General features: G+C 34.9%; 1 protein-coding gene across 1 annotated transcript in view; it reads left to right on the top strand.

Moving 5' to 3' along the window:
• Positions 1-23,681, top strand: part of LOC148943245 (reelin-like) — a 77,525-nt gene extending 53,844 nt beyond the window's left edge. Inside the window, exons 9-10 of the mRNA XM_089101781.1 lie at positions 14,351-14,481; positions 23,045-23,681. Coding sequence (XP_088957907.1) covers positions 14,351-14,481; positions 23,045-23,681 — 768 coding nt within the window. The remainder of the gene's footprint in view (positions 1-14,350; positions 14,482-23,044) is intronic.
• Positions 23,682-24,381: the final 700 nt, after the last annotated feature.

Genomic DNA, 24,381 nt, shown 5'->3' with positions numbered 1-24,381 from the left:
CAACTACGCTGAACAATATGGTTATCTCAAAGTTTCAATTGGATGTGTCTGGGAAAATGATTGGCGTGAGGGGGGGGGGGCTAGTTGCCCTCCAATCACTTTTGACTATTAAAAAGGGCACTAGAACTCTCCATTTCTAATCGAATGAGCCCCTTTTGAAGTCTCTACGACGACCCCTTCTATATGAAGTGCCCTGCTTTAAAGAAAAAAAAATAAAAAATGTACATTGTCAACATTGATCTTATATGCCCTCAGGGCATAACTTAAAACTCTTGCCCTGTGGGTTTTGGGGGAGTGTCCTCCTCAAAAAGATATTTTCTATCTGGAAATCAGCTACGCTTAAAAAAATGGTTCTCTAAAAAGTTTGATTGACTATGTTTGGAGGAATGACGGGCGTGGGGGGGGGGGGGCTAGTTGCCCTCCAATCACTTTCGACTATTAAAAAGGGCACTAGCCACTCCAATTTCCAATCGAATGAGCCCTTTTCAAAGTTTCTACGACAACTCCTTCGATACGAGGTGCCCGGATATGGAGAAAAAAAAAACAACACAGTGTGCCCACATCGTTCTTTACTTAGGCAGCGCTAGCGCGCTGCCTATGATCATTGCCATTGTGGTGATTTCCAAATTGCCATTGTGGTGTTTTGAATACATGCACGTTACATTCAAAATATTTCGAGGTTTTGATAGGGAAGGAGAAAGGACAGCTATCACTACTCTAATATGTAAATCTTGATCAGATTTGAAATATAAATTTTTTGTTGCTGTTCTGTTGTTGATGTTATGACAAATGAAAACACATTACTCGGAATCAAAAAGGGCTTCAATTAAAGTGCAAATGGCGCTCTGGCCTTTAGAAGGCGGGGCGTTTTTCTCACTCCTGTTCGTGGTAATTTCTGATCATTTTAAATTTGACTTAATTGGTTATTGTGATTTATATCCTTTTGGGTCTCATTTACTCTTTCATAGTTCATTCTGTTCATATTAAGTTTGAATAATTATTTGACTTTATTTCTACTTGTCTTTAATATGACTCATTACTTTTTTTCGAAAAATATTTTTCTTTTTTTAAATGTTTTTTTTTTAATAGCATAAACCTCTAAAATTAGAGATGAAGTTTTAATTTTCTATTCGGCGCAGCCCAAACGCAAGAAGGTTTTTCACCTCAACTCCTGCTAACCTTTAAGCTGAAGTTAAGCATTCGTACAAAATGCTTCTAACAAAAAAAAACTCCTGAAAACAGGAGTTTCAGGAAAAAACTTAGCAGGAGTTCAGGAAAAAACTCCTGAACTCCTGCTAATATCTTTTTTCTTTCTAAAGGCGTGAAATACCAAAATTATTTCTCGATTCGTGTTTTTTATGTTTTTGGGTAGATCCCAAAAACATATTGTTCAGGGAGAATTATTCAGGAGAAAATTGTTCAGGGAGAATACCCCTACCCCTTACTTCTACACTTTTGCTAGTGAGTCTATTACATGATATTTCATAAACAAAAAAAGCCACCAGACCAGAGTAACAAAGAAAATGGTAACGAACTGTAATTAAGGAGCGACCCGGCTCAATAGTAACAGAAACTCTAGAAAAAGGAATTTTGATACCAAAAGGTACATAAAAAGAATCATATTTATATGCTGATTCCAAATATATAAGTTTATCAAGTTTAGTCTTACCCGTCAAAAGATATGCACCTGAGAAAACTTGCCTTATTTTCAAAAAAAGGGAGAAACACAGTCTAAATATCATACAACCTTAATGAGAATCACATCATCAAATTTAGCGTATCGGAGAACCCTACTGTAGAGTTTTCAAGCTCCTATCTGCAAAAATATGGAATTTTGTATTTTTGTCTTGCCAGATGAAAGATCACGGATGCGTGCTTGTTTGTTTGTTTTTTGTTTTTTTTTTCCAGGGGTGATCGTATCGACCCAGTGGTCCTATAATATAGCGAGAGGGCTCATTCAAACAAAAATTAAATTTATAGTACCCTTTTTAAGTGGTCAAAAAAATAGACGGCAACTAGACCCTTTCCCACGCTCATTTTTTCCCAAAATCATCCGATCAAAATTTTGAGATAGCCATTTTGTTCAGCATGGTCGAAAATATTAAAACTATTTTATTGAGGATGACATAATCCCCCACAGTCCCCGGGGGAAGGGCTGCAAGTTATGAACTTTGCCCAAAGTTTACATATAGTATACAGACGTTTTCAGGGGGAGTTTTTTCTGGTATTGGGGGGTCGGGGGTTACCTGGGAGGATCTTTCCATGGAGGAAATTTTCATGGGGGAAAGGAGATTGCAATGAACGGGGTGCCGGATTTCCCAGCATTATTTACGATCAGAAATTAAATTTAAAAAAAAGTTTTCAACTGAAAACTTTTCAACATCAAAATTTAAAACGAACAGAAACCTTTAAGTATATGATTGGGTTCACCCCCTAGTCAATACTTCGCTCTTTACGCTAAAGTTTTCTTTAGTACTTTCATAAGAGCTATTTATTCTAATTAACGGCTTTTGTGATTAAGGGGTCATTATTGAAGAATTGAAGTACGTTACGTAAGTTATTTCGTAAGTTACGTCTATTTATAACTAATAAAACCGTTCGTATATAAAATTAAACAACTTTTGAGAAAGCAATTTAGCAAAAAAAAAGCCAAATTAATACGCAAATTTAGTTTTCATTATTCATGTACGGCGAGTCAAAATCAAAACCTGTAGGCTATTAATTTAAAAATGTTCATAAATTAAATAAAAAAACAAGTTTTTTTAACTGAAAGTAAGGAGCGACATTAAAAATTTAAAACGAACATCAGTGTATGAAAGGGTCTGTCCCTCTTCAACGTCTTGCTCTTTATGATGAAGTTTGACTCTTTCTCACAACTCTAAAAAAAACTAGAACAATAAAAAACTTTAGCCTAAAGAACTAGGCATTGAGGAGGGGACAGCCCCTTTCATATACGGAATAATTTTTGTTCGTTTTAAATTTTAACCTCGCTCCTTACTTTCAGTTAAAAAACCTTTTTTTTATTTAATTAATAAAATACCAGGGGTATCAACATAAATAAGATTTCATATAAACTAACGTATAATGCAAGTGCTACATGATTATCCTAAGAATTATGTGAGTCATTTTAAAACATTAAATACATCAATCTTATACTTTTTCCTAAAAATATTTTTAGAACCATTTGGGAGCCATACTCCCCAGATGAGGCGATACTAGTGATTAGATCCTCTGCCTCCTGTAGTCCGAGGGTCTTTTCGCAAGGTTTGACCTTAGATAAATAAAATCTAGCTGTTTTCGGAGATCCGGCAAAACCATAAATAGACTCTTGGACCTCCTATCTTTCCCTAATAGCTTGTGGTTACATCATTATATTACTTCCATCATTATAAGCCGTACGCAAGTTTTGAGGTAGAAGGGGGGAGGGGGGGTGGAGGTCAATTTCGGAGGATAGATTTTCTGTGGCCAAAAACGTTTAATTTCACGCAATTTTCATTCTGCCATAGAAGGTCAAAGGACCACTCTCCTTTTTTGCATAATCTATTTCTTTATTGAAGCTTCATTACTGAGTTTTTTCTGGCTTTCTTTATGTAAATGATAATTAATTCTATTTTCAAAACAGGTTCATTTAGCAGAGGTTTAACACCCTAAAACTCATTGATATCGCGTTCTTATCCCGAAAACTAAGAGGTACCTGATCAGCATCCCTGAAGGAAGCCCAAATGAGTTCAGAACTAATACTATACTTCCGGGTCTTTAAACATCTCCAAGTTGGCTGGAACACTCTTTAGATGACATACAAAATAAAAAATGGGCGTATGCTGTGTCGCCCTTGACTTTAGGATTATTATTACAAATGTGATTGGAACCGTGATCTCAATAACGTTAAATTACTCTCTTTCCGCAGTTTTCATTGTGACGAAGTTTATATTGGCCTTATTACAAAGAATTCAACGTCATTAACGCTCATTGGACAACATCCCATTGTGACTCGTTGGGTCTCATCTAACCAGAATTAAAAAGAGCAATGTAATACCAGAAAAAAAATTAAAAGTTATTTAGGAAAACTCTGTATTATTTACTAAGCAGTCTTTAAACACTCTTGACAACCGTGGTCTCAACAACGTTAAATTACTCTTTTCCCCCAGTTTTCCATTTTGGTGAAGTATATACTCTTCCTAGTAGAGTGGTTAGCGCTTCAGACTTGAAATCCTGAGGTCAGGGGTTTGAGTCCTGTGTTGCTGGTTATTTTTTTTGAACGGGGTTCAACAGTGAGACCCTGTACGCTCAGACCGAGTCGATCCAGCTCTAAATGGGTACCTGGAGAAATCTGGGGACAACACACGGGAAGCATCGGGTGATTTGCCCTCAGCCAGGCATTACACTCCCGGCCGAGGGCATCGAATCAGGAGATGGGTATCTTTGCAACGCAAATCATTGGTCGGCATGCGAAAAAGTTTTTTTTAAGTTAGCTATAGGCATAATTACGAAGCATTTAACGTCATTAACGCTCAATGGACAGCAGCCCATTATTACTTTTGAGGTCTGATCTAACCAAAATTAAAAATAGTAATGCAACGCCAGAAGAAAAAAAATGAAAATACATTTCGAAAACCTTTGTATTATTTTGCTAAGAAGGCTATAAATACTCTTGAAAACCGTGTTCTGAATAACGCTAAATTACTCTTGTCCGGCAGTTTTCTATTTTCGTGAAGTTTATATTGCCCTTAGTAAAAAGAATTTAACGTTATTAACACTTTTTGGACAGCATCCCATTATGACTTGTGAGGTTGAATCTAATCATAATCAAAAGGATTATTGCAACGCCAGAAAAAAAAGATGAAAAGTTATTCCGAAAACCTCTGTATTATTTCGCTAAGCAGTCTTTAAACACTCTTGACAACCGGGTCTTAATAACGTTAAGTTACTCTTTTTCCGCAGTTTTTCATTGTGGTGAAGTTGATATTTGCCTTATTACAAAGAATCTAATGTTATTAGCGCTCATTGGACAGCACGGATCGAATTGTTGACTATATTGACAAGATTATTTAAAAATAAGACTAAAAATAAGAAAAAATATGAGGGCGCCAGAAAAATTTTGGGGCCCATGGTCCTCCTCGGCCTCCTCCTGTATCCACCCCTGGAGGTCTTATTCTCGCTGGTTTTCGTTGTACTCCATGTTCAATTGTAAAACCGTGTAAATACAAAATAGTGTCACCCCAGGCTAACGACGAAATATGACGTCACGACTTTTCAGAGTCTAGCCTCTGTTTTTTCCGTCTCTTTGGTTTCAAACCATAAATGATACAAGAACTTAGATAAGCTAGAAAATCATTTTTTTGCTGTTTTTATCAGTAAGTTGTTGAAAAACTGTGTCTAAACGAATACCAAAATTTTTAATAAAAATTATAAGTTTGGTTAATCTGCTTTTTAAGGGGATCTGATCTAACCAGAATTAAGTAGAAAAGTAATGCAACGCCAGAGAAAAAAGATGAAAATTCATTTTGAAAACCTTTGTATTATTTCGCTAAGAAGGTTTTCAGTACGCTTGACAACCGTGTTCTGAATAACGTTAAATTGTTCCTTTCCCGTAGTTTTAGATTTTGGTGAAGTTTATATTGGCCTTACTAAAAAGAATTTAATGTTATTAACACTTTTCAAACAGTATCCCATTATGACTTGCGAGGTTTTATCTAAACAAAATGAAAAAGAGTATTGCAACGTCAGAAAAAAACGATGAAAAGTTTTTTAGAAAACCTCTGTATTATTTCGCTAAGCAGTCTTTAAACACTCTTGAAAGCCGTGGCCTGAAAAACATTGAATTACTATTTTCCCGTATTTTTTCCTTGTGGTGAAGTTGATATGTGCCTTATTACAAAGAATTAAACGTCATTAACGCTCCTTGGACAGCCCTCCATTATGACTTATGAGGTCTGATCTAACCAGAATTAAAAAGAGTAATGCAACGCCAGAAGAAAAAAGATGAAATCTATTTCGAAAACCTTTGTATTATTTTGTTAAGAAGGCTATAAATACTCTTGACAACCGTTTTCTGAACAACATTAAATTACTCTTCTCCGGCAGTTTTCTATTTTTGTAAGTTTATATTAAAAAGAATTTAACGTTATTAACACTTTTTGGGCAGCATCCCATTAGAACATATGAGGTTTGATCTAATCATAATCAAAAATAGTATGGCAACGCCAGATAAAAAAAAGGATGAAAAATTGTTTTTAAAACCTATTTATTATTTCAAAGATATGTTTTTTAACTCTAATGTATAGCGTATAATTTATATTGTTATTATAATTTTTTAACTAAGTTTTTTAATGATGAGAATATGATATTTGTCTTATTAAAAATAATCTAACGTCACTAATCCTCATTGTACAACACCCAATTATGACTCGTGAGGTTTGATCTAATCATAATCAAAAATAGTATTGAAACGCCAGAAAAAAAAGGATGAAAAATTGCTTTTAAAACCTCTGTATTATTTCACTCAGCAGTTTTTTAACACTCTTGAAAATCGTAGTCTGAATAATGTTAAGTTACTCTTTTCCCGCAGTTTTTTACTATGGCGAAGTTGATATTTGTCTTATTACAAAGAATCTAACGTCACTAATCCTCATTGGACAACACCCAATTATGACTCGTAAGGTTTGATCTAATCATAATCAAAAAGAGTATTGCAACGCCAGAAAAAAAGGATGAAAAATTGTTTTGAAAACCTCTGTATTACTTCGCTCAGCAGTTTTTTAACACTCTTGACAATCGTAGTATGAATAATGTTAAGTTACTCTTTTCCCGCAGTTTTTTACTGAGGCGAAGTTGATATTTTTCTTATTACAAAGAATCTAACGTCACTAATCCTCATTGGACAACACCCAATTATGACTCGTGAGGTTTGATCTAATCATAATCAAAAAGAGTATTGAAACGCCAGAAAAAAAAGGATGAAAAATTGTTTTGAAAACCTCTATTACTTCGCTCAGCAGTTATTTAACACTCTTGACAATCGTAGTATGAATAATGTTAAGTTACTCTTTTCCCGCAGTTTTTTACTATGGCGAAGTTGATATTTGTCTTATTACAAAGAATCTAACGTCACTAATCCTCATTGGACAACACCCAATTATGACTCTTGAGGTTTGATCTAATCATAATCAAAAATAGTATGGAAAAGCCAGAAAAAAAAGGATGAAAAATTGTTTTTAAAACCTCTTTATTATTTCGCTCATAAGTTTTTTAACACTCTTGAAAATCGTAGTCTGAATAATGTTAAGTTACTTTTTTCCCGCAGTTTTTTACTGAGGCGAAGTTGATATTTGTCTTATTACAAAGAATCTAACGTCACTAATCCTCATTGGACAACACCCAATTATGACTCGTGAGGTTTGATCTAATCATAATCAAAAAGAGTATTGAAACGCCAGAAAAAAAAGGATGAAAAATTGTTTTGAAAACCTCTGTATTATTTCGCTCAGCAGTTATTTAACACTCTTGACAATCGTAGTCTGAATAATGTTAAGTTACTTTTTTAACGCAGTTTTTTACTGTGGCGAAGTTGATATTTGTCTTATTACAAAGAATCTAACGTCAATAATCCTCATTGGACAACACCCAATTATGAATATTGATTTTTTATCTAATAATAATCAAAAAGAGTATTGAAACGCCATAAAAAAAATGTTGAAAAATTGCTTTTAAAACCTCTTTATTATTTCGCTCAGCAGTTATTTAACACTCTTGACAATCGTAGTCTGAATAATGTTAAGTTACTTTTTTCACGCAGTTTTTTACTGTGGCGAAGTTGATATTTGTATTATTACAAAGAATCTAACGTCACTAATCCTCATTGGACAACACCCAATTATGACTATTGAGGTTTGATATAATAAGAATCAAAAATAGTATGGAAACTCCAGAAAAAAAAGGATGAAAAATTGCTTTTAAAACCTCTTTATTATTTCGCTCAGCAGTTTTTTAACACTCTTGAAAAGCGTAGTCTGAATAATGTTAAGTTACTTTTTTCCCGCAGTTTTTTACTGTGGCGAAGTTGATATTTGTCTTATTACAAAGAATCTAACGTCACTAATCCTCATTGGACAACACCCAATTATGACTCGTGAGGTTTGATCTAATCATAATCAAAAAGAGTATTGAAACGCCAGATAAAAAAAAGGATGAAAAATTGTTTTTAAAACCTCTGTATTACTTCGCTCAGCAGTTTTTTAACACTCTTGACAATCGTAGTCTGAATAATGTTAAGTTACTTTTTTCCCGCAGGTTTTTACTGTGGCGAAGTTGATATTTGTCTTATTACAAAGAATCTAACGTCACTAATCCTCATTGGACAACACCCAATTATGACTCGTGAGGTTTGATCTAATCATAATCAAAAAGAGTATTGAAACGCCAGAAAAAAAAGGATGAAAAATTGTTTTGAAAACCTCTGTATTATTTCGCTCAGCAGTTTTTTAACACTCTTGACAATCTTAGTCTGAATTATTTTAAGTTACTTTTGTCAAGCAGTTTTTTACTATGGAGAAGTTGATATTTGTCTTATTACAAAGAATCTAACGTCACTAATCCTCATTGGACAACACCCAATTATGAGTCGTAAGGTTTGATCTAATCATAATCAAAAAGAGTATTGAAACACCAGAAAAAAAAAGTTGTTTCCAAAACCTCTATATTTTTTCGCTAATCAAACTTTAAACACTCTCAACTACCCTATCTCTCAATTGAAACCGTGATCTCAAGAACGTTAGATGACGCTTTTTCCTTAGTTTTTTTTTTCATTTCTGTGAAGTTAATATCGACCTTATTAAAAAGAATTGAACACCCCATCATCACAAGAGTGTATACCTTTTTTGTTTCATGACTGGGGGACTGAGTCAAAACTTCCAGGAAGTCATTTTAATTAGTGGGGTAAGGACAGGTCCGTATCCAGAGGTAGGGACCGGGGTTCATCTGAAAAAGATTTATGCTGCCTGCCACATATTCTGTACTTAATGCCGTTTTGCCAAATACTTAGTAAGCCTGATCGTCCTAGAATAAAATGTGCATAGTTTAGATAAACAAAGTTTCTGCTGTGAGTCTACTCGATAATAGCTTTGGACCGTATCCAAATATGACTTATGAGGCCTGATTTATTCAGAATTAAAAATAGTAATATAAAGTCGTAAAAAAAGATGAAAATTATTTAAAAAACCTCTCAATTATTTCTCTAAGCGGACTTTCAACAATCTTGACAACCCTGTCTTTCAATTGGAGCCGTGATATCAATAACGTTATATTGCTCTTGTTCAGCAGTTTCTCTTTTTGGCATAGTTGATATTCTCCTTATCACACTTCAGGGAATTGAACGTCATTAATGTTATTGGGACCACATCAAATTGGGATTTGTGCAGATCTAGTCAAATCAGATATTAGAATGATTATTAAAAGCATGGGAATAAAAGATGAAGAGCCATCTAAAAACCCTCTCTATTTTTTTTTTATTTAGTCTTTAAATACTCCTAGCCAACTTTGCCAACGCGTTATAGTTGTACCGTTTTTGGTACAGTTTAGAGAATCCAGTGTTTACCTTATATTTGGAATTTTTTGGTACAATCAGATCTTCCGATACATTTTGGTTTTAGTCTACTTGCTCCTTTTTTACTCAGATATTTGTTCCAAGTTTTAGTTTATTGACAAATTTCTTCTTGTTACGGAACAAACTAATATCTTGCGGTGCACTTATGGTTCAAAGCGTTGGCAACATTGCCTTTGGCAATCCTGTCTCTTAATTTACTATCGATCAGTCTGTGTGTCAGTAAAACCTACTTTGCAACATTCAATTGATTTTTTCAAACATAAATGGCATATGATATTACCACAGAATCCTTCATTTGCTTGAAAATTAATCAGTCGTGAATAATTAAAATAAGTATTAAAAGTGGTTAAGTAGTTTACAACCTAAGTCAATCAATCAGAAACACAAACCTTGCCTTAATTATTTGTTTCAAAAACAGTGTTGCATTGGCTATCTCAAGGAATAAATGAGCGAAAAATCCTTCAAAGTCTATGGCAGTAGAAATCGTAATAGAATATCGTTTACTTAATGATGGGGAGTAAAAAAGAAGTCAATATTGAGGAACTACTCTAATTCCAGGGATAGTACTTTCTTTTCAAGCTGGTCCTTTGATTCAACCCCCCAAAAAATAAATACTTACAGGGAGCATGGCTGCCAAACCTTCAAATTTGTCTTGATGAAAGTATTTGGTAGACTCTTGGTAAAAGTATATATACCCTCAAAAACATGTAAATCTCAATTTAGTATCTTTCGAACCTTGTGAGATTTTGTAATTGAATCTTTGGATATAGCATAATCTTGAACAGCAGCCTTGGTAAAGGGGTATGAAAAATCAGGAGACAAAAACAGGTTTAATTTAAATAAAGCAATGGACCAAAAAACAAAATAAAAACATTAAATAATAATAAAATAATCCTAATATTTCGGCTCCACGTCTGGGAGTCTTTTTTAACGCAAAAGAAAAAATAATCAATGAAGAAAACACATTTTTTTAAAAATAAAACCATCCAAAAAAAGGACAACCTAAACACACGGGAGAAAGTAAGAGAAAAAACAAGTAGAAAAGAAAACAAATAAATACAACTCACATTCTAATTTTTTTATTAATTAATGTTTTGTTGATTTTTATTTCCTTTTTTGTTCCTATGTTTTATTTAAATTTAAGCTGTTTTTCTCTCATAATTTTTCGTAAATGGAAAAGCAGTGTGGTCTAGGAAATTGTTTAGGTAAAGGGGTAAAAACGCAAAAATTCAAATCTGTGGAATGTACAAATGTGTCACCATCAGTTGTCAAATTGGTTATTTTTGTGCTAATTTAAGCACAGGTGAAATCAAGGCAAGCAGAAAATCGTGAAGAATAGGCTCGTATTTGATTTTAGTTCAATATTCGTCAATCTGAATAATAGATGGAATAAGTTTTGTGCATTCTTTCATTATTAACTTTAAACAAACTTAAAAACCCCTATATACAATTAAGATTGTTTAAAACTGATTTTAGTATGTTTTTATCAAAATATTTATCAAAATGCATCCTACCCCCTCCTAGCTAGGATCCTTGATATAGTTTACTCTTGGTTTGGAAACGGTACAAACAAAATGTTGCTAAAAACTCCAATGATGATGACCAAACTTGTTACCAGTAGCCTACTAAAGGGTATACCCAGGATTTTGGTCCATAGAGGGTATTTCTTTCAGCGGTTATTTTTTTTTACAAACAAAATACTGTTTTTTTAGTTCGGAAATTTCCGGAAAAGGGAAGGGAGGTTCAACCCCCCCCCCCCCTTGGATGCGGACTTGCCAGCACTTGTCATTAGTGACGACACAGATACACTTTATTTGAATCTAGTTGAAACACTCCTAACCACGACGCTATTGAAATATACTACGAACGTGCAATTAAAATTAGTTGGTTTTTCAATAAAAACATATTGCAATAACTGACTACTTTCAAATGTGCCGTACTTTCCTTGTCACGGCGTTATAAAATTCAATTAGCTCTCGATGAATAATTAAAATTGATAAAAATATCAACGAAACATATATTAAAATATTTAGCTGATTACTTAGACATGCATGGTATATAAAGTGTTTACAAAAATCATTCAATTACCGTTAAAAATTATTCAGTCGTGCATAGTAAAACCGGCGATACAGAATTTACAACCTGATAGCGAACGGTAAATTCTGTTTAAATTTTTTATTCATGATACTAAACTGGGGTAATAGTCCATTTCTAAATAATTTCATTTTTTACAAAAAGTAACATTCCTGTAAAGTTAAAGCTGACGATAAAATTCCTTATACGACGACAGGCCATCCATCGTGTGTTGCTGAGATCTCTTTAGACAGGAAATCTCCCTAGAATCCTCCCCCCCTTTTGCGTATTAATAGCGATCGTATTTTTAAAGCTAAAACTATTTAAAAAACTCCCCAGCGGACAGTTCGCCCCGGGGACCCTTTGCTGCGGAAAAATCGTCCTTAGTGGAAAATTCCCCCTTCGGGAAAATCACCCCGGAAAGTTCCAAAACCCTCAGAAAATTCCCTACCCCTGAAGATCCTCCCCTGGAAAAATAGCTCACAAAAAATCCCCCCTCCCCTCAATAGTTCTCTTCTACAAAATTTTTCCAAAATGTAAAACAACGATGGTATTTTTAATTTACAAGTGTTTGAAAAATTAGGCAAAGATTATTAAGTTACCCGTCGGGCATGGCTGGATAATTAGAATACAGAAAGTGTATTCTTCAGAAGTATCTTTGCTTTCGTATACACGAAAGCAAATGCCAAGTATTTGTCTTCAGAAGTATCTAATTTTAGTCATTGTGAAAATCAGTAAGAAGGTCTTGGGGAGGGGGATGAAATTTTGTTTGGCCTAAAACCGTCAGAAGATTGTATTCGTCATTTTTTTATGTTTCTTGGCAATCAGATGAACAGTGGGGTAATGCATGCAGGACACCGAGACAGACATATTTACATTCGATTTTCTATTTGCAGCATCGAATTCAATATAAAAAGTTACATCCTTAGTCACAGAAGGAATTTTAAAACAAAAATTTTATTATAAGAAATTGGTTTCTGTTCCTGCAGCAGGCTCTCCAAAGACGCCTTCCCCCCATCCAGGACGTTCTTTAAAAACGCCATGAAAATATAAAATTGTATATTTGGTTAAAAAAGGAAATTGTGCCGGATAACGAAAACACCTCATCCCCGCAAAATATCTAGCTTAATAACCTACATAAACCCAAACTCACGATCCTTTCTATCCACTCAAAAGTTCCCCTTCCGTCTAGGCCTAGATTAATATCGTGATTTTGTGAGTTTTTGAGAGCAGGAACTACCAACCCAGAAGTGAATATGGCAATCTATGCTTGATTTACATCACAAAGTGGGCTATTCAATATCACAGCAACGGTACGTTGGCAAAAGAATGTTCTTTTAGAGACTAATATTTTCAAGGAGACTATATAATGACGTAAATTTTTTGGGGGGGGGTGGGGGGAGTGCATATATTCTTTTCAGGGGCACTGGAAGTCAAATATGAAACTTGGATTGGCAACCGCCTAAAATGTCACATATCTCCAGTGTGCATCAAAAATGAAATGATTTTTCTTTTTTTTTCTTCTCTTTTTTTCTGGAAAATACACTAATCAAAATTTTAAGCCATTCAGGCCTAGAAGCACGCGATGAACGATGAACGAACGAACGCGAGACGACAAACGCGAGATTTACATGTCAAGACTACTAAAGTATAAAGTGAGTTAAACCACTTTTCAAATCCTACTTTCACGAAAAGAAAACTGTTTTGATTAGGGGGAATATATTGGCATTTAGGGTAAATCATATATTTTACTTCAGGACAGAGCAGAGGAGAGTGAGGGGAGGGAAATTTCAATGATCTATAAAATGTTCTATTTTGCTTCTAGGAACGAAAATAGATAGGTGTTACTGGAGACACTTCTGAGAAAAAATGTTTCTATAGAAAAACGATAAGGAGCAAAGATGAAAAAAAGAAAGTATTTAAGCCTTCAAATTAGTGTTTTACGAGATGTTCTTCTGGCTCTTCATCATTTAGGAGTCATAAATTCCCTTTGAGACAACAGCCAGAGGTAGCTCCAAAATTTCAGCCGTCTATAAAGTGTTTTATTTTTGACATATACAAACGAAAAAATCAGATTTTTTCAAAAACATCTCTTGACAGAAAGGCTCTAAAAAAAAGAAGCCCAAAGAAATCTAAATGAAAGCATTAATGCCTTAGGGTAAAAGTCAAAAATCTTTCCAAAAACGTCTTCAGACTAAAATCACGCATTTTTTTCTTGTAAACTGCAAAAATAAGTGTACAACAAGATCCTTTGTAGCAGGGGGTACCAGATTTGATCCCCCTCCCAAGAAATTTTGTCCAACCTGTTAAAAAATAAAAAAAATGCATTTAAACAAATTTTTGATGGGTTTTATAAAGTGTTTTGTAGACCCCATCCCTTGGGTGCCGGCAAGGGAGGGGGAGACAGAGGGTCATGCCCCCATGGAAATTTGGGACTATAAATTAGGCTAATTATAAGGAAACCAAAAGAAAAAAGTATAATAGGGAAACACCATGAACAAAAATTTGTGTTGCCCCATTGTTGACTGCCCGCCAATAGATTTTGACCCTATAACTAAAGTGTAAGAGCCTAACTATTGATAACCTTCAATCCAAGAATCAACTTTTTATGGTGATCTGAAATATGTATTTTTTTTTTATTGGTAGTTAGTAGTGGTGTGCTTTCTATATATTTAGACGCGACAAGGAAATATACAAGAATATGTGTGTAGTTTCAACTGGACAAGACCTGTCAGACAGGTTTCTGAGCCAACACCCATTTTCTGGACTAATCAGAGACAATGGATAAAGAGGGTACTCCATATACGGTAACTCGATTATCATAGCTGTGAGGTCATAACAACCAATCTATAACAATCAGATTCAATATAAGGAGTGATTTTCATTGTAGTTCATATTAGTTAGAGAATTGAATTCACAGAGAGAGAGAGCAGTTTATTTTTTGTACTTTATTAAGTGCTAGATATTAAAATAGAAATAAGTGCTATGTTTACACTATTGGAGCTTGATGGTGGAGCAGGTAGCAGCAATGATACAAAGGCAAGATTACCTAACGTGGCAGTGGAAATTACACGAGGATGTCGACTAAGCCTTGAATGGGAAATTATGTATGCAAGATATGTGATATCAGTGAGCAAATTTAAATTGGAGGAGTAATTATGCTTTGCAGAGAAACTAAATATAGTGCACATAAATAGACTTCAAGCTGCTTTAGATACACTAGTGAAACATATCGAGGAAAATAAATTGTATCAGTGATTATTATTATTGTTGTATTTATATTGAATAATTTTTTTTCTAAATCGAAGATATTTTTTCTATAGTAGGCTAGCGTATATTTTTAAAGTAGAAAAAGAATCTTGGTTAGTCTGAAGTTGTGAGAGTGTTATGAATCTAAAAAATGGATAGATTTGAGAAAGAGAAAAATATAGGGAATCTGGTGTTTATGGAAAAACGTTTGATTCTAGATGATGATTTTCTGGAATTATCTCTTCGAAGGAAGATATTTTCGAAGGGAATGCTTGTCGATATAATGAAAACTGATTCTCCATCATCAGATTATTGTATGAAGCTTTTACGCCGTGGTCCAAAGGCATTTACACAATTTACTCACATATCAATCACGACAAGACAAAATGATATTGTTGATTTGTTTTTAAACAAACTAGCTTAGAAATTTAAGACTATATTTTTTCTCAAGAAAGATGTTGTTCAAAGAGGATATAATCCTCTCTCTCCCACTCAATTTGTTGATCGTAGCTCAATTTCATTTTGGCTGTGAGAGTGTCAACACATGAAAAAAAGGTTCCATACATGTCCAGTATGTATGTATATACTGGGCAGCTGGTCATCATGTGAGAATTGTACAATGATTGATGAGTATGATGAAAAGTGTAGATTATGCAACCCGTGTAAATTTCATAGAGAATATGCCGTACAAAATAAAGATTGTAATTTATGTCTTGAAGAGATATCTGACTCTCACCCTAGAGGCCACCTATGTTCCAATTATCATTATGATAAATGTAATCAGTGGGAGAATACATATCCTGGTATGATTGGAAAGAATCCTAAACGTGATTTTAGTTTACCGTTATGAGATCGGGATCGCCGTGGCTTGAGATTGTTTTGAGAGGAAGAGTGAGGTCTAAAATTAAACTATTGATGCAAAAAAAGAATTTGATTTCTACGTCATCGTTTTGAAAATAGTTACTAATATGATGATAAACCTACTAATTTTTATGTGTTTGTTACAGAATTTGATTTACCACTTAAAGACATTGTGTGTGAGGTTGATTCAAATAAGCAAATTGAAACACGCGAATTTTACAATATGAATTGAAAAGGGTATCATTGACGATACGAAGAGACATGATAAGAGTGAAGTTACATTATATTGTAGAAAATGTTACCCTGCCATTGCAGCACTCCTGGATAAGTATACAGTGAATTCAAATGGTCTACCTGCATTAGTTGTTCTCGACAAATACCTATACGTAGTAGAAGAAGAAATCTAAAGAGCAGAAAAGTCGTTTTTATTATGTATATACATTATTTTTTATTAATAAACAATTTCACATACATTTTTAGAACATTTTATAAGTAGGGCACTAAAATCAATATTAAACACGCTTGAAAGTATATTTTCCACTAGGAAGTCGTTCAAACGAGGAAAGTCAACGCAAATGCTGAGAAACTGCTTGTAGGTATAGCCACGACATCTGAACATGAAAAAGAGTAGTGCATGAAAACCACATGTCTTAGTCGTTAAATCCTGTACTCCCCTCTGATTTGGAGTAATAGTTTTACAACCGCTTTCAATAAAGTTGTTGATGTGTGGAGTGCAGAATTTATATGACAGGCCAAGAGGATCAAAAAATTCGATATTCTTCGCTGTTTGAAAGGTGCATAGCCAATGACCTGTCTTCAAACTCAATGGACTACTATTATCAATGATTAGTGTATTGTCAACACTTGGAATTTTTTCAATAAAGCCCGATGGTATACAATAGGACTTATATTGCGACATGTATAAATCCATATCAAATACGCTGATTATTTATTTTGTGTTCATGGTGAAAGGTCTAGTAGAACACGGCCATCGGGTGTGATTTCCCAATAGGTTTCAAATTGACTCAGTGATATTAATGCGATATTTTCAGTCAAGGCATTGGCAAATGTGCAATTCTAAACGTACATTCTCCGTTCGTACTATGCTCATATCTTGAGTGCCAGACAAGTCCAAAACAATTACACCATGATTTTTTGAAAACATTGAATCGGTTATTCCATTTTCAAATATTTGCGAGTCATGATCTTGGGATTGCAAGGTCAACTCATATAGAGTTCTGTAGGATTTCTTGTCAAATGATAAAGTGTACAATGGAATTCCATTCACTTTGCACACAAGGCTAGATAGACCAAAAAAAATTAAATCATGGGGGGGATGCAGTCCAGGATCCAACGGCACTAGCACTTTTCACAACGGCCAAAGCGAGTTTTGATGGGACTTCTCCATTGATAAATGAGGAATCAGTATAACTGCGAGAGCCAGTGACGTTGATTGGTGATTGTATGGGGACAAGAAGTTTGATATTGTTACATTGGGTCTCAGCTTTTCCACTGCCAATGCAACAGAGCTCATAATCTGTTGTCTTCTAACATGAAGAATTGCTGAAGTGATAATGACATTTGCATCAGGTGCTGCAGCAACTGTTTTTATCAAAATGAAATTCGATGGAACTAGTTGTAACTTTATGTCAGTCTTGACATTGGGAGGCAACCATTGGGATATATTGAATATCTCATTATTTAATTTTCCAACTAGATGATACTCCTGGGTCACTGCAGCAGTTAACTCACCGTCAGTATCAACACCTAATCTATATTCATAACCCAGTGCCTGTCCTCTCAACTCCTTACATGCCTTTGAGACATCATCATAAATTGTATGTAGCTTGCATAGTTTGATAAATTATTGCTAGTGCTCATCAATGTTCCATTAATATATACACTAATTTGTTTGAACAAGTTGCGTAGGATACAGTTTTCATAGACAGGCCGTCGGTAGCACTGGAGGTTGTATTGTCTGACTTTTTGATCACCACAACATTTAAATCAATATATTTTGATGATAAATCAATGAAATAATCTTCATTGGAAAATATCTGAAAGTGTATATTTTCCGAGAGGGGTTGTTGAGGATGAAATTGTTCATAGTACCCATACTTGACACTGACATTAACATTTTCAGCGTTGAATAGATTCAATGAGGAGCTGATTGATGGATGGGATTCTTTGTGTGGGAGACAGGTCATCTTAAGAGAAGAAATCCTTCTTTGATCTAACAATCTTTTTCTTCTTCTTTTTATTGGTGTTCTTACTTTTATTCCTCAAAGTCGTTGTTGTTGATATCTTTCGCTTCCCACCTGGGCAGAGGCTGAAGAGTAAATGATGACCACGCGCTCTTTTTAATCCCTTCCCATTTTGCTGAGATTTTAATTGCTCACCAACGGCTCTTGCTGAAGACTTAATATTTTCTTTAACACTATCGTTGAAATTTTTATCCGATCCCAAGTCCTGTAGTGTTGAGGCAGAAAAATTTGATGCAGCATGAACAAGGTATTTCCTGGCAAGGGGTAGTGCAGAACGAAATAGCCTAGCAAACCACCTCCGGACAGACAAATAGAATTCTTCTATTATGCATCCTAGGCAGCGACAATGGGTCGAAAATGACATATAATCACAGCTAAACATTTTGTTATTGCTAGAGGATCACCCAATTCACTTCTTAGTGTTAACTGACAGAGTGCCAAACATGAATTGTTCACAGGAACATATGTAATGGGATCAAAATCCGAGAAGCATGAACCCCCCTGTCGAATTATTAATTGAGATAATATTTTCTAATAAAACGCTAAGCTAAAAGACAAGGCGTTTGCGTCGTGCAATTTGCTTAATTAAAAGGCAAATGCCTACATCGGGTTTCTGCTATAAAACGTATTATTTTGAGTATCAAATAAAAAGGGCTAAAATAATAGCAATCTCGAAAGATTTTTTCTGCAAACAAGGAAGAATTTCGCTACCCAGCAGATATAATTATATAAAGTAGAACATAAACAATTGTATACCAGACTTTTGTTTGACAGTAATATTCTGAGATGTCAGCCTTACAGCCATAAATTCTTATAGTTGGTCTTTAAATTACTGGTTCAAATAAAATTTCCGGCACCAGTATTGCAGGTGCAAAAGAATAATGTCTATTGAACAATGTTTGCAGGTGCAAACAAAGTAGCCAATGGGGAAACAGTGTTTCACTAGTAAAAAAGATATATACGTCTTTAAGCGATAAGAAGTACAAGACTTTTACAGAACTAATTATACAAAGTAAAATATAGCTATAAATTATGTAAAGTAGAAAACAAACAATTGCAATACAAGACTTTGTTTGACAGGAAGAATTCTGAGATGTGAATCTCTTACCTATAAATTGTGTTAAAGTTGAAGTGGTCAAATAACATATTCATCGACCTATAGGAATACGGAGGACATACTTCTAGCAACGCCTTAATGTAACCCCTGGCAAAATTTGGATAGTATAACAGCTAGGATTTGCAGTTTTCGGGCAGTCTTTTGGAGTCTTTTGTGAGTTTTTGGTCAGTCTATTATCAGTCTACTACCATTCTTTTGCAAGTCTTATGTGAGTCTTTTGAAGTCTTTTGTTATGTTTATGTTAAACACTGAACTTACAGTTTAGATAGAGCGAGTTGAATTCTATCCTTCAGTGTAAAATAAATCATAGTGCCCACTCCAGTAAATTGAAGTGCCGTTTAATGTAATATTCCTGAAAGCCTTGTACTTCAAATGTGAATAGAAAAGAAAAACATTACTTTCCTATTTATGACAGTTCATGTTAGTATTTCTCAGGATAATTAATGCTTTGTGTCTCCAACCGCTCCCTAAGGGATCTGAATCGTTATAATCGTATTTCGTATAGGTAATGAGTAGTAACCCTATAACGCGACGACCCTAGATGCTATCGCCATGCTTCATAGTGAGGTTCTTTAACAGTAGAGTGGAGGGTCAATCAAAAAGAAATTCATTCAGTAAAGGTCATTAACACATTCTCCCTATTTGACCTGTTGTTTTATTCCCCCGTCAAACACAAAAATCCCCCCTCAAATTATGGTATAAAATCACCCAGATAGACAAATGAAATCCCTCCCACCCCCACTTGAATTGGTGTGGCACTGTTTAACGGAGAAAATCACAAGGACAAAATTTTTCTTTAGAAAAAGGAGATATATGCATTTTTATTGAGAGATACTACGCATAAGGAAAGTGCCATATTTCGTTAGGCCTAAGATCCCTTAAGCTACACACAAATAGGGCACCCCTAAGAACATTTCATATAAGAGATAAGAAATAGAATCCCCTCATTAGATAAATGAAATTTGAAAAATATAATATTGTCCAAAAAAACTTAAGTACCGAATTTATAGTGTCAAATAGCTTTTGTAAAAAAAAATTACCAATATGTCGCTAGACCCAAGAGAACAATTGTTAAAAAAAAAATTTATTGCTAAAACAGGGGAAATTTCAAAATCCCTTCCCTCATACAATGGAGATTTAGACGTAGACGAATTTACTATACAATTAAACCAGTTTGTAGAAGTAAATCAAACGGACTTAAAAACGTTGATGGCCATACTCTTAATGAGACTAAAAGGGCAAGCGTTAAGATTTTTAAAACAAATAGAAAACATTATAGGCGAATATAATAACCTCCCAATAAACTCCATAGAGGAATTGCTAAATACGTTCCAAGAAAGATTCGTTGAGACCAGTTCAACACACAAATTAAAGCACGGACAGTATGTTTTTACGAAACGCAAAATGTCAGGGAATACCTACATAACGTGATGGTATTAATATAAGCAAAATATGGGAAAGAATCTGGTAGCCTATATGATAAAATTGTACTAAATGCCTTTTTACAAGGACTGAACCCCAAACTATACCAAATGATAATATCTAAAAATATTCAAACATTAGATTCGGCAGTTCAAGAAGTAGAGAGAATGGTAGAAATTGAAACGATTGTGGTAAATCACAATAAGTCAAGAATAAATAACGTAGGAGAATCAGCGCCGGGACGATCACGAGAAGTTTCACTCGCATTTTTCTCAAAAGAAAATTCCCCAAAACCGAATCGAAATAGACCTCCAGCCCCTATCAGGCAAAAAACTGTACGTTTCGTACCCACAAATATGACAAACTGTGAAAATAACCATTCAATTATATGCTATGCATGTAACCGATAAGGGCATATTGCCAGGGAATGCCGTTCTAGAAACAACTATGCACCAGCAACCCCCAGTTATAATAACCGTTTGTTCGGGAGGACAAACTTAAATGCCAATGGGTCAGGAAGTTATAGGAGTAACCCCCCACGCCTATCATTATTCCGCAACCCCTACCAAAAGGGATTGGAATATGCAAACCCTCCTCCCAACGGACAAAATAATTATCGCTTTTCCAACCCAAATACTCGGCAAAACGCATACCAGTTTAATTCAAGGACAGTATATCCAACTAGATTTAATAGTAATACGGGTAATAACAGAGGAAATATTTATCCGTAGGGAAATTTTCCGTCGGTACGCAATGAACAAATGCCGAGAGCCGTCGGCACAAGAAATTCTAACCCACGCAATAAAAATTGGAAATCACGACAGCCAGACGTCAATCAGCTAGCTAGAGAAGTTACCACTGAGTCGCAGTTATCAAATCATTGCACGGGGAAACGAATCAGGCCCCCAAGAAAACTAACCGGGACCCCGGAGGCCAGTATATTTTATAGGTCCCATCCAGTAGTTGTACCTTCTTTAAGGGATAATAATGATATATTACCTATATTTAATGATTTCTGTGTTTCAAATATTTACTTCAAAGCACAACTAGATTCTGGCACGACAGTTAATATAATAAGCTCAATTGTATTCAATAAATTACCAGCGTATATCAAGCGACGCAAAAATTTCAATATTCCCAGTTTAACTAGTGTCACAGAGCATAGGTTGGAAACAAAACGCTCAATACGCCTAGATGTGAAAAAAGATAATAGGATCTTCCCTACCAACTTCATAATATGCAAGAATTTTCCATACGAGGCTGTAATCAGTGCTAATTTTCTGAAATCGAATAAAGTTTATTATATGTAACCAATGACAGACTCATATATCCATCCGATCCTATTCTCCGACACGTGGAGAAAGGGGAAGCAACAGTGAATAGAATACAATCTTTTGTACCCCATTTCTCGTACTGTAGGAGAAATTCCAGTGGCAAAAGGATTGAGTCCATAAAGGCAAAAGTAGGGGAAATGCAGAAGTATAGGCAAGCAGAAATTAAGAAAATAGCACAGTTGTGGAATGAGGTAATAAGCCTCAATGCAGTCCCCTTACAACCAACCCCACTAGCGGAAGACTTGACGCAACAAAACGCCCATCTTAACTAAATAGAATATAATTCGGAAGAGAAAGATTATGGGTTTACCTTGCTCAAGACAAAAATCCTCCCAAAAACAATGTAAAGAGTTCAGATCTCACAAATGATAAATCCAATATATGATAAATCTGAAATTTGGTTTTCATCCCCGTCGGAAGAAATCCCTGAGAATCTGTTTTGTGAAGAACAGATCATATTATATGAAAAAGGGGAAGGTTTTATTTGGTTAACAAATACCCATGAAAATGATACAATTACAGTAAAAAAGGTAACATGTCTCGTTGAAATACAAGTTATTTCTGAGCATGAGCTAGACGAGTGGAAAAACTCCGAAAGGAACTTAGTTAATAGCATTAATACTGCATGCGATAGGTACCCACTAACAAGATCCCACTTCATAGAAAAATTAAATCTAGACCATATCAAAGACGCAGATTTAAAAGGGAAATTATGTGAATTACTATGGAACTTTAAAGACGTATTTTCGACTTGTAAGGAAGATATTGGGTTGATACAGTTCTATGAACACTCTATCCAAACTACATGGTTGCCTGTGGCCAAACAGCCCTACCGTATCCCCCACCCTTACAAAAATTGTATCCCCCACCCGTAAAAAACGTAAATTTTATCCGTATCCCCCACCCGTAAAAAACCCGTACATTCGTACAAAAATAAGCCAGTAGTCAGTGATAAGATTTTCCTGCCCCGAATCGACGAGATCCTTGACTCCGTCACAAAAAAAAATAAAATTTTTACCTCCCTAGATCTCACGCAAGGGTATCACCAAGTCAAGATTGCGGATAATGACGTCTATAAAACGGCATTTGCTACAACTGAATGTGGTTTTTATGAACATTTAAGAGTACCCTTCGAACTTAATCCTAGTTCAAGCTCATTATGTAGACCTTTGTTACACTTATTGCGAGGCTTAAAGAATGTTATTCATTTTTTGGATGATGTAATATGCGTAGGAAAAAACCCTGAGGATCATTTAGCCACATTAGCCAAAGTCTTTGAAAAATTCAGGGAAGGCAATCAGAAAAGTAGACCTGAAAAAGTGAATTTATTTCAACAAAAAATCAAATTTTTGGAAGTGATAGTGACCCAGGGTCAGATATCACCCGACCCAGACAAGATAAAATGCGTAGAAAACCTTAAACCCCCAAAAACTATAAGACAATTGCGAGCAATTCATGGTTTGACTGGTTATTTTAGAAAATTTATACGCAATTACGCGCAAATTGCAAAACCTCTAACGGAACTAACTATAGGGAATCCCCGAAACATTACCTGGTCGCAGGAAGCTCAAACTTCCTTAAACCATCTCAAGAAGGCCCTTACTTCTGAACCAACATTGTCGTTACCTGATTTCGAAAAGGGACAGTTTGTGGTCACCACTGATGTCTCGACTCAGGGCGTCGGTGCAATCCTTTCTCAAATAATCCAATTAGAAAATCCCGACAAGCTACAGAAACCTGCTATTCAAATAGAACCTTGACGAAAGGCGAAAGCAGTTATTCTGAAACGCAATTAGAATTACTATCTATAATTCATCACTTGGACAAATTTAGGCATTATTTAGTTGGTCCAAAATTTAAGCTGCGTTCGGATCATAAAAGCTTGCATTACCTGTGTACATTAAATGGATAATGAAAATCCAAGATCTGGATTACGAATTTGAGCATTTGACGGGTAAACAAAACGCCCCCAGTGATTACTTGAGTACGTTCCCCGAGAATAACTCCTCAGATAATGAAAATAAAGAAATAAACGCCGTCAACCCCGGTGAACGAAAACACAAAAAGAGTAAACCTAAAATTCAAGTAGAAGAAAACAAGATTAACCATTGCACTCTATCACCGGCAAATATAAAAAGAAACCAAATTAAGGTTGAGTTGTGTTTGACGCTCATTAATTATTTTGTAAATTGTGATAAGCTACCCGATAAATTCAAAGCCCTAAGAAGAGAAATAGACAATTTTTATTACGGTTTATACGACGGAATCCTCAGCAGGATACAAACAGATAATACAAATATAAATCAAACTTCAATACTCCCAATACTACCCCAAAACTTAGTAATACCTTATTTTGAATTCTTTCTTTTAGATATATGCGTACACTTAGTAATAACCAAAACTTTTAACAAACTAAAACAATATTTCTTCGTTCCGTCGGTATTAACCAGACTCAAACAC

Source organism: Artemia sp. Qi Xiang Cuo, chromosome 15, assembly GCF_049724085.1.
Source record: "Artemia sp. Qi Xiang Cuo chromosome 15, ASM4972408v1, whole genome shotgun sequence".
Taxonomy (NCBI): Eukaryota; Metazoa; Arthropoda; class Branchiopoda; order Anostraca; family Artemiidae; genus Artemia; species Artemia sp. Qi Xiang Cuo.
The sequence above is the reverse complement of the archived record's forward strand: the minus strand, read 5'-3'. Positions and strand labels throughout refer to the sequence as shown.